The sequence below is a fragment of the Ammospiza nelsoni genome, chromosome 1 (assembly GCF_027579445.1).
Source record: "Ammospiza nelsoni isolate bAmmNel1 chromosome 1, bAmmNel1.pri, whole genome shotgun sequence".
NCBI classification, from domain to species: domain Eukaryota; kingdom Metazoa; phylum Chordata; class Aves; order Passeriformes; family Passerellidae; genus Ammospiza; species Ammospiza nelsoni.
Window position 1 is genome coordinate 29696077 of NC_080633.1, and position 11797 is coordinate 29707873.

Below are 11797 nucleotides of genomic sequence, written 5' to 3' on the forward strand. Positions count from 1 at the left end.
CAAGGTTGTGAATAACTTGCACCAACTTGAAGCAAGTGTATTCTAATCAGCTCTGCATTTTGTTCCTCTTAAAAAACTGAAAACCTTTGGTTTCAGATTGCAATTTTATATATGCTATAGAACAGGTAACTCAGTAACACTACAAAAGCATTGAGTGTTTCTTGTCCTGTAGCCCTGGCTGCTCTTCTCCAATCCCATTTCTTGCTCTAGCACAAGACTGTGCACAGACATAGTAAGAACTGATGCAGGTTAATGTGAAGGGGAGGGGCTGGACCTGCTTCCCAAGCCACTTCAGCACAGGGCAACACAAATGCTGACGCTGGCCAAAGAGGTGTGAAGGTACAGAGCGAGGAATGAGCAACCAGAAGTATCAATCAAAGGCGCTTCATTTGGGAGCACTGCTGGTCTAAAATGTACATGAAACTGCCTCTTCAATCCAGCTTCTGAAAAAAGATTATTTAAAATCCAGATGATGTACAAAACTGAATACACTGGTCTACAGAAAAAAGCAGATTTTTACTCCTTTGATTTAATTATTGCTGATGTGTAGATTCTTAACATACTTACTAGCATGAACTAATCAAAAAGCATTTACTCATTCCATTCTCATGTTCAACAATTCAGAGAACTCCAACCTCTTCTGATTCAAAAATCAAGCTAAATAATGTATACAGACTGTAATATTCTCTTTGGAAATGGAGAAGTTCATTGCAGACTTGACTGAACAAACTGTGTCAGACATTATATACATATACACTCATACACTGTACGACTGTGTTGCAGAGCAGAACACTAAAAATTGGCAATTGAGCACGACCATAAAGAACAAATACTTTCCCAACTAGTTTGAAAACACACCTACCTCAGTTATCCCCCAAACACTTTTTGACTTATGTTCTGCTGCTTTAAAATAAGAAATGGGTCAATATGAAATAATGCACATACTTGTAAAATGGATATTCATACCCAAAATAAACTTTCTCTTGGGAGAATATTTTTAAAGCAGCATTTTAAGTCTCTTGGCAATGGTTAGCTAGAAAAGTTATTTATTTATTTAGAATAAAAGTTCTCATAATTTTTTTACTAACATTTAAGATTCTGGGAGTAAACTTAGTAATACAGGTTTCTCCCAAATTAATTTTCATTCCATATAACATTTAGTATTTATACATGCAGAGGAATGCATAGTATGCATTAATGCAGAGAAAATTATATTTAAGAAATGCATGGGCTACTTTACAAGACATGATATGTATGCACAAACCATTCAACTTACTGCATGCTGTTGAGTCTAATAAGCCTAAAAACAAAAACATTACCTTGTCTGATTAGACTTTTCCTCTTGCACCTACATTTCTAACATTTGGCATACAAGTATCAACAATTTATGATTTGCACTTTCTCAACAGAAATTTGAAGTATGAAACACTAAATAAATACTCTTTGCTCTCAAGACATGCAATAGTTCTGTTATATGGAAAAAATACTTAGAGGCTGACTATGGTTAGTGACTCCTAATTTTTTCATTAAATGTAAAGACCTCTTTGCAATGACACATTTGAAGCTTCATTTTAACTAATAGACTGAAGCCACCATTTTAGACCCAACCACAGATTTTTTTAAGGAAGTGGCAAACCATTGCTGCTAGTTGAGAAAATGAAAATTAGTCCCTGGGAGAGGATACAATCAATGGTGTGTTAATCTAACCTTCAGCTGTTAATGATTTGCACTACTATTTCCCCTGATGCTGTGGGTTCTGCTGAAATATTGTTTTAGCAGTTTCTGTCAACTTTCCCTACCTTTTTTCTTCCTGAAAGGGACAGACTGAAGTGAAAATCTTTGCAACAGATTTTTGCCTGTGCTATTTTTCCCCCCTTTTTTTGTCTGACCCAGTTCTTTCACACCATGGAAGCACGAGACAGAAGGGTAAAGTGTTCTGTTTTTTTCAGTTAGAGCCTTTTTAGCCAGTCTGTTATTCACAACTCCTCTTACTTACAAAAGAGGTGTTACACTAAGCAGTCACCATTAGAATTGCAATATTAACATGAGATTAAATAATTTAGGAAGTCTGTAGTTTGCCTGCTTCTTTCACATTCACACAAAAAGCTAAAAGTGTTACAGGACTCTTCTTTGGAAAGAACTGCTGAGGAGGGTCTGGTATTTCCAGTCATGAGAGCTGTGCAAGCAACCTGGAAGAGACTTCTTGTGCTGGTGTAACAATAAATAGGTGTGCCGATCTTGGAGTTTTGCCTGACCCTGCAAACTTTTGAGACCTTGATCATTTGGTTCACTCAATTGAAACAATCTTGCAAAAGAAAACTGCACAGCCCACAAGCCAAATTCTGCAGCAAAGGACTGAGTGCCAAAATAATAAAAGTACTCAGCACCTTGCAAAGCTGCATTCCACACACACAACACCAGTTTTCTTAGCAAGCACTTCTTCCAGGAATGAGTGTATCTCAGTCGTTTCAGTATTCTTAAAATAAAGCCAAAAGAACTTGCAAAACCATTCAAACTTACTTTACATGTATCTCAGGCCCTTTGTTTAACTTAATCAGTTCTGAATATTTGAGTCTAATTGTGGGATTCACCTTCTCTGAACAGAGAGACATAATTCTCTCTCTCAGGTTCTTCCTGGAGAAGCACAGAGACCAAAACCAATTCTTATCTCATTTGCTGCTCCTGTGTTTTGGAACATGTGGAATGTGTTGGAAGATTATTTACCTGAAGGAATTTGCTTGACTGGATTCTGGTGCGTTTTGCTTTCTTGACCAATCTGTGCAAACTGCCACACTGTAACTGTGTCCTGACGGTCAGTCAGGAGACAGTCACAAGATTTAGTTCAGTAGAGTGCTTGTGCAGTTTCACATGTAGTGCAATACAGTATAGAATAAATAGTATAATAAAGTAATTAATTAGCCTTCTGATGTCATGGAGCCAGATACATCATTTCTCCCTGCTACAGGGGTTGCCTTGCTTTACAATAACAAATAAAGGTAAATATTCAGCATGGTAAGCCTGTCAAGTTTTAAGAATTTGGGTTAAGTTGAAGAAGCAACATTTGATCTATTTTAATGTTAGCTTCATACAGACTACAGTAACCCATTATCAGGGTTGTGTGCTGCTGCACACAAATCTAATTTGTTCATAAATACTACATTAATTCATAAAATATACTGAAAAGTTTAATGTTGCTCCTTCAAGATCATGCTCACAATTAATTAAGAATTATTTGAATATAGGTACACTATCTGTAAAATTAACTTCACTAAATTTTCAAATAACTTAGGCATAACTTTGTTTGAAGACATAACTTTATGGTTGAGTATTTCTCATATTGAAAGCTCATGCCTCTCATTTTCAGACATTTCAAGAGTTTTGGACCGTGTCTTTAAAAGGTTTCATAGGGGATATTTACAACTGATAATTAACATAATCTATCAGAAATTGTCTTTGTACCTAATAGATCTTGTCAAAGACTGTATTGATTAGAAACTTTAAAAAAATCAACCAAATGACAAATGATCAATAGATTACAAAGAAGGTGATTTACACATTTCACAAAATGAGCTCTACTAGCCAGAAGGGATAATTCTTTGTTGTTGGTCTTGCTATGCTCTTTTAATGTATTTGATCAAGAATCTGGTTTGAAAGAAAAGATTTTTAGTAAAATTTGCAGTGACATAAACCAGGAACTTTTAGGTAACAAAGACGACTTTTCCGTGATTCAGGCTACTTCAGGAGGACCAAATGTATAATCCATGTATTTCTATGTGGCCAAATATAAGAACATATTGCCTATGAATGAGGAATGTAAGCCACAGAATCCAGGAAAGTATTCAGGGATGAAAGACAGCTCAAAGGATCTGGGATATATAAAGGGAGGAACAACAAGTAGAAATAGAGAACAAATGACTTCATTATTTGGCACTGATGTAGTAATTTCTGAAATATGGAGTGCACTTGAGACATCAACACTAAGAAGGCTGAAAAACTGCAGAGGATTCTGAAAAAAAGCTGGGGGAATAACAGAAAGGCTCGCAAATTGCATATAGTAAAATTCAAATAATAAAAGTTTTTCTTCTTATAATGAAGAGTTTATATACAATTTGGAGGTCACCTGCCAAGTCACACATGGGGAATAGAAATGTAACCCCATTTGAAAAGAAAAGATGTAGTAAAATCTATCATCTGGAAGCTCATAACATGCAAAGGCATATCTAAAACATGATATTACTTACAAGTGGCTAAAAGTTCTGGAAAACAGTTAGAGCAATTCATATAAATAATTTGCTGGATTTTTTTCACTGGGATTCACAGTTAATCCACAGTGGCTATTTATTTAAAACACAACTTTATTCACCAAACTAATTCAGGTAAATCTTCTGGCATTTACATTGGAGAGTGAATTATATGATCATGTTTGCAGCAATTCTCCCAGGAATTAAAATCCATTGAAGTCAAAGGTAAGATCATGACTGTCTTCAAAGCACTTTGGATCACATGCATATTCACAATTCTATTGATCTGGTTATATGCACCCAGTTTTATTTTTAAAGGTAAACAAAAACCAATAGACTTGGTTTGTTGGTTTTATTTTGTTATCTTTCCATATTTTAATGAAAGAAATTTCATTTTCTTCCTTCTTAGTGATTAAAACCCAAACAACCTCAAGGCTGTACTCATATACTCACTCTGGTAGTCGGGACAGGATACCCAAGGAAAGAGAACTTATCCCATCATTGATCCGACCCGGCAGCTTACGCTTCTGAATCCAGCTGACAGCAAACTCCAGCCCAATGAAAGTAATGAAGAATGGAATACTCTAAAAATAGTTTGCAAAAACAACAACAAAAAAAAGTCACAACAAAATAAAATTAGACACACTTTTCCAAACAGCATTTTATGCAGTGAGATGCTTCTCAGATTGGCTGGCACTTTAGTAGCTACTGTAATAAAGCTTATAGCATGGACCTTACAAATCAGAACAACCAAGGCTACCATTTGATCCAAAACACCAGCATAAATCTATTGCAGTAACCTCTTCTCACAATGTTTTCTTTTGCACATCCTGCACATAAACTCAAACATTATCAGAACAAAGCACAAAAGTCTTTCCGAACCTATATTTCTCATATTTAAGTAAATCAGTGAGAGCAGCAATATCAGTGAGAGCAGCAATATTTGTGGACTCCTCCAACCACAAAGTAGAACAGAATCTAGTTTGGATTTGATATTATATGAAGTTTTTTGAGTGTTTTCATCCAATGAATTTGGTATCCAACATTATTATCTGAAAGACATACTAAAGTGAGTTTCTTTCTACTTGGCATTTCTACTGCCATGTTTTTCACTGCAGACAAAACAGCTCTTCTGTATGTGCTTTCATCAGTGAGGGAAACAATTACACAGCCCGTTCCAGTTTGGGCCATACATCATGTTCTCTTCCCAGACCAAGTGACAATGATACAATGTTTCCCTCCTTCTTTTGGATTATACTGACTGCAAAACAGTTTTCTGCCTTTCCGCAGAAAAGTATAATGATGAACAAGACTGGAACATTTCACACTCACAACATTGCTTTAGTTTGGGATTCAATTCTCACTGTCCATCTTCTATCCCAAGAAAAGCTGAAAATGTTGACGACTGTCAGACCTGTTCTCAGTTTTTTATCATCTCAGGCAACAAGAAAAAGGCTTGAGTAGCAGTAAGTCCTAGAGCATATTTTTTTTTACTAACACTGGAGTCCTAACAGTCCCTGCACTTCACATGTAGAAAGAATTAGGCAGTGGCAGTTTTAGCCATTGCCACCAAAATCTACAAGGCCTGTGGCAAGGAAAATGGGAAAGAGTTATCAGATCTCTGTGCAAGCAAATGTTCCTTCAACAGCCTCCCTTGCTCTGTAGGAAACTTTTAGGTGACCTTTGAGACATTTAGACAACTGCTTTTTGGTTATATTAAGGCATAAAATTCCCACCATGTTTTGCAGAGCAAGAGAAATGCCAGAGCAGTTCTGCACCACTCTGGGAGGCACCGCACTGCCGGACTTGCCCTGTAAGTTTTCTGCTGCTTCTGCTCCCTTCCAATGGCCTGCAAACACCGACAGCTTCGGTGCCTGGAGCCCTCCAAACTGCACTGCTGCAGGAGAGAGGCTGCTCCTGCCCGTACAACAGCTTAATAGAAGCATGCTGTCTCTGCAAATACCATTGCATTCTGGAGGGCGCTCATTTTTGTTGCCAAGTGAGATATGATCTGGGAATTCCTACTAGGCTGGGACACTAAAGAGACTAAGATGGATACAGACCAGATTGCCCAGTCCAAGAAGAATTGGATGATTCAAACCATGCAAACAGCAAAAGATTTATAGTGTCTAGAAAATGTGAAAGTTCATAAACTTCAGCAGCACAGGGTTAGGTTACAATAACAGATGAACAGAGATTAATATCAACATGACACTTTTTAATTTAGGTGCCTAGCTTACTCTGTAACAGCATTTTAAGCATCTAAAAGCCTGTTTCCGATAGGCACCAACTGATGATATAAAAATCTAGAAAGAAAGGGAAAACCTGTAAAGGCTATAAAGCCTAAACAGCACCCAAGAAAACCAATGTGGCAAGTCTTTCTATATTTGGAATAAGTAGGAAACAATATAATAATAAAATATATTATAAAAGTATAAGGAAACCCTTAAACCTTCCATTTGAAAGCAATGAAACATACAAGGAAAATATAAATACTCCCTGTTTTGCTCTCTATATCTGTTTTATTTCTAAGTAGATATGACTTTTCCTAACTGATATAATCAAATAACAGAGTCCTAACTTACCAAACAAAGTATGATGACCACAGCTGTACACTCCAGCAGAGAAAAGAGAGATTTAATACGAAAATCTACAAAACACTTAATGGCAATATTAAAAGGCAGTTCTAGCACAGACTACAGCAGTTTTAAGGTATGGAACAGCAGAAGCTGCAGAGCAAATTGAATGGGCTCAGAACAGAGAAATTGAGGTATTTCATTCATGAAATAAAAACAGTTAATAGGAAATGTACACTGTCTGTATTCCATGTGATGATTCATTTTACCTAGCAACCTCTGAAACAGCTGAAATACTTGATTTTATATTAATGTACATTATTACAACTTCTGCCTTATTGACTTCATTGCATATTTTCCTCCCACTGTGAAGCTGTGAAACAGCCAGGCAGTTGGTGCCACTTTTTGACTCACAAATGGGTGGTGTCATAGCAAGGAGGATAAAGAAACATTCAGACATCCTTAACCTCCTGCTCATCAAGGAGATTATAAAAGAAAAGATTTATGGCATACCCCTTAGTATCTAAGAAATTACTACATCTCTCTAACATACCTACATTAAGCTTGGTCCAAAACAGACCAATAGGATCAACTACATCTAGGCTAGGATGTATTATTTATGTAACTATGACAGCTATTCTCATGGAGGATGAAAAGGCATTCCCTGGCCCAAACTGCCCTAAGAGTGACGATGAGGTGTAATGCAACAGAAGAAGAATGCAAATAATTCAGGCAAAAAGGAGACCGTAGGAGAGAAAATAGTCACACTAGCCTAATCACTACTTTTATTTTTCCTGGGGTTTTTTTGGTTTAAGTTAAAAGAACAATGAAGACATTTAAGGAACCCATTGAGTTTAAGGAACCCATTTGTGCCAAACGAAATGGCACAAAATTAAGAAATAGCCACTGTTGACATCACAGATTAGTGACATAAGACATATCCTTTTGATATCTTCTGTCCATAAATGTTTTACTCTCTCTGTCTGTTTCCAGGTTTTTTCTCTTCACCCAAGAGCAGAAATACTCAATGGAGATTTGCATAAGCTTGTGGTTTAGCTAAATAACTGATCCATAACATGAAAGCCTTACCCTGAGTACTGTGTAAGAGGGTTCCATTTTAAGTAACCAACTCTGCAGAATGCAAAGGACCATTTAAAATCAGTTTCCACGTTATACTGTTGCAAAGAATAATATTCTAGGTTGAAATTCAGCATAAACTCATAGTTTTATTGCAATTCTTGAAACAGTTTTTCTTTTCTTTTTGTTATAAAGTCCCAGATCTTTATAACACAAGAATCACAACATTCAAGTAAAACTAAAAAAAAGTAAAACTATGAAGGTTCTGTGCCTCATTATTTAGAAGCAAACCCTAAAGTGTGAATTGAGTTTAAATGTGAACTTATTCTTTAGGGTCTCAAGAGAGTAAATTGAAAAGGAAAACAGTGATTACTAAAGCTTTCATTTTGGAGTTCTCAGCAGAAGGACTGTCTCTTCAGAAGTCTGACTCATGGAAGTCTTTACAGAGCACAGGTGATAATTTCAGACCATAGCAAGCTACAAAGCTACAAAGTAAATTTGTGGTTCTAAACTATGTTTGGCAAACAAAAAGAATAATTCCACCATCTGTAGATTGGGAGAAAATTTAAACAAACAAACAAACAAAAAACAACTAACTGAGCATGCAGAGCCTAATCTTACACCCACAGAAAAGAGGATGCTCTTAAAATGAATAGACAAGCATTAGTACATCCTGTCCTGGATAAATGAAATTGACACACTTTTCAGAAATACATGCAAATTAAGGGATTTGAATTCTACATGACAAAAAGTCTTAGAAAAATTAATTCTATTACAATTATCAAAGACCCACACCCCTTTTCCCAGAATTTTTGAGATATATATTGTCACCCTGGGCTCTGCTGCAGAGTTTTGCTGCTTGTCACAGTCAGCAGCTGATCAGCTAATGTTTTAAACAGGACTTGAGGCTCAGCTTATGTTTTAAACAGGACTTGAGGCCTCTCCACACAGCTCTGCCAACATACAGAGCAACAGTGCAAGGCCCATTGCTTCTGAAAACAGAAGCAATGTGACCAGAGACAGAAAGTACACTGCACAAGTTAAGCCAAGTATTCTGTTCTCAGAACCAGAGCTGCTTCACCCCTGCTGTCATTTCCCACCCAGATGTAACAGCACAGGTAACTCTAGCTCAAAGGTGCCTCTCCTGTGAAGTGCCTGTATTTTGTAAGCCAACAGCTCAATTCTGCAGATTGCTAGACCCATGAATATTTGGGTGACGTTGGAGGTCCTGCCACCTAATGTTGGAAGGTGCCTATCCCCACAGCTGTAACCATGTCATCTAATGTCCTAGAAATACCTTTGTCCTTCTGATACCCAAGAGATCACAGATCTGAGATGCAAATTCCACTACAGTGTCTCAGAAAAAAAAAAATCCCACTCCATTTAGAGACACTAATGTAATCTGTAGTTTCACACATATACATCAACATTATTGTCTTTTAGAGTGAATTATTTGAGCTGAGGCCTTCATTTGTTACCAGCTCTACACTAAAATTTTTTCTGTTCTGCGTTGAATTGAGTTCAGATATCCACTTGTGTGTCTGTACCAACTAAAGGACTGAGCACTCCCCAGACCTCCTCGAAAGCCTCATCAGGTCACTATTAAATCTATTGCTGATGAATCCAATGGACATGCTGCTCGTGTAATTGCTCCCTAAACAGTCAAGAATAGCAGCTGGAGAGGGACTAGATAGCTGCCACTTGCCCATAAACACGGCCAGAAGGGGATGGATGAACTCTGCCTAAGCTCAGACCAAAGCCAAAGAGTTAAAGACAGTTATGCCACTAAAATACTTTTATATACCCACTGAGACAAGCATCAAAAGATCTGTTCTAACAAAAAATGCACTGTCAGAAGGGAAATCCAGCACAGCTAACCTCAGATAGGAATTTAAGCGAAGTATAACAGTAATGGGAAACCTTTTCTTTAATGCTATTTTTTTTTTGTAAGAAATATTCCTTTACAAGCTTATCCCAACACTGCTCTACAGAAGCAGGAGCCTACAGGTGCTTTCATAATTTAAAGTGTTAAGAATCCTTTCACAGACTTACAACTGTGTGCCTAGTAAAAGAAATTCCAGGTTTGGCTAACGTCTGACCTGAGTACTGCACATGGGAGAAGAAAGCCCAAGGATGTTAAGGTATGTTGCAGCCAAGAAAGTATGCTCATTGGAAATGTAGAAATGGTAAAAGGGACTGAGATAGCAGAGAGAACTGGAAGGAGAGATCAGCTAACTAGGTATAACCATCGATCTTTGTTAATCATGACGCTGCAGCTTAGTTGCAAAACACCTCTGAGGACAGCAGTCCATTGACCAGACACTTCACACACAGGCTGGGCTTGCAGCAGCTTTCTGCTTACCTTACACAAAAGGGTTTACCTTTGCAGATAACACCCTCCATGAGGGACTGCCGCATACTACAATTCCCAGAAAGCTGCTGACAGTGCTGCACTGCTCTGCACAGCCCATGGCACCCCCACTGCAGTCTGCCAGCACAGCACTCCAAGGTAGATCTGTCAGAGGGGCTTATCAGAACTATCAAAACCCACGTAAAAAGTGCAGCTCTTCACTGAAGCTGGGCTGAATTCACCTTGACAAGGGCAAAATAGTGTTTATGTCCTGTCTCTGTGAGCAGCTGACATCGATCTGGGTTCAGAAGGAGCTGACAACCAAGACATGAGCAATAGGTAGGACAGAAGGGAGCAAAGGTATTTTCTTGGAAGTGAATAAACTGGCAGGGCGGGACGGGAGGGAAGGATATGCTGCTGCCTGCTGACAAGGGAGTTCTCACCCACGACCTCTGTACTCTTGCGTTGGATATTTAGGACACAGCACTGTCCCAACACAAATATTTGTTCTAAATTCTCTTAAACAATCTTTATTTTTTATTTTAATTAGAAACCTTTTATTTTTCTGTCCTTGACTGAGCTTGACTTAAGGGCACAGAGAGACCTGACTTTTTGCTTGCTTTGAGAACCATAACAGCCAAACACAGTATCATATTTTCTTGTTTCTTCAGTTCAGTTTGCTGTCACTGTTCATCTCATCCGTGCTGCTGCACATAACATTAGCAGCAGGAGAAATCATCACTTAAATACATGAAAATAGAAGGCACAGTTACACTGGCAGCTTACAGGCAGAAAGCCCTTGAGAAAAAGACGGTTTATCTTAATTTAGGTGCCCTTTCGCGGACATGGTTTCAGTGAGGCGCCCGCGGCTTTTGAAAAGAGGCGCAGGTGGGCGAAGGGAAGGGCGAGGGATGCAGCCAGGGTGGGAAAGGAGGAGACTCTCACCTTCTCCACGTAGTCGGGCACCTCCTCCACCGTTCGGAAGGAGCTCTCTCCGGGCGCCAGCGCGTAGAAGAGGGCGCGGAGCTGCTGGCCCGGCGCGGTGCCCCGCGGCCCGCCCGCCTCAGCGCCCATGGCCAGGCCGCGCTGCGCCCGCCGCGCTCCGCTCCCGGGCCGGCGCGCACCGCCCGCCCCCGCCCGCCCCGCCGCGGCCTCGCCTCGCCACCCCGTGGGCCCGAGGGCTTAAGGGCTGCCTTGGAGAAAGCTCACAATTTCTGCTTCCCCGGCATCGTGCTGGTTCGGAGCTTCGCTTGGGTTCGGGGGCTGTTTTTTCTGCACGTGTCATCGCTGCCTGCCCCGCTGCTGGGAGAAAGCTCTCGCGTACCCCAGCTCCCTCCTCACCCTCAAAAGTCTCAGAACCTCAAAAATCCGCAGAGTTCAAGTCACGCTTTCTCAATTTTAGACAGAACTCTACAAAAAAATAGAAACTATTGCTCATTAAAATAAAATGTTGAGGGTTTTCAGAAACAAGACAAGGTGTGCTCGTAGCCTCCTGTTCAGCCGTATGGGTTAGTCCAGAATTCTTCCAATTAAAAGCTCTTATTTTTTTATTA

The 11797-nt window shown here is 39.1% G+C and overlaps 1 protein-coding gene across 2 annotated transcripts in view; it reads right to left on the reverse strand.

Annotated features, from left to right (window-relative positions):
• The window catches only part of AGMO (alkylglycerol monooxygenase), a 185672-nt gene extending 174320 nt beyond the window's left edge, over window positions 1–11352 (reverse strand). For both annotated transcript variants that reach the window (XM_059466938.1, XM_059466930.1), the window contains exons 1-2: window positions 11190–11352; window positions 4695–4825 (exon numbers count right to left, since the gene is read on the reverse strand). In XM_059466938.1, the coding sequence (XP_059322921.1) occupies window positions 4695–4825; window positions 11190–11318 (260 nt within the window). In that variant the 5' untranslated portion in view covers window positions 11319–11352. The remainder of the gene's footprint in view (window positions 1–4694; window positions 4826–11189) is intronic.
• Window positions 11353–11797: the final 445 nt, after the last annotated feature.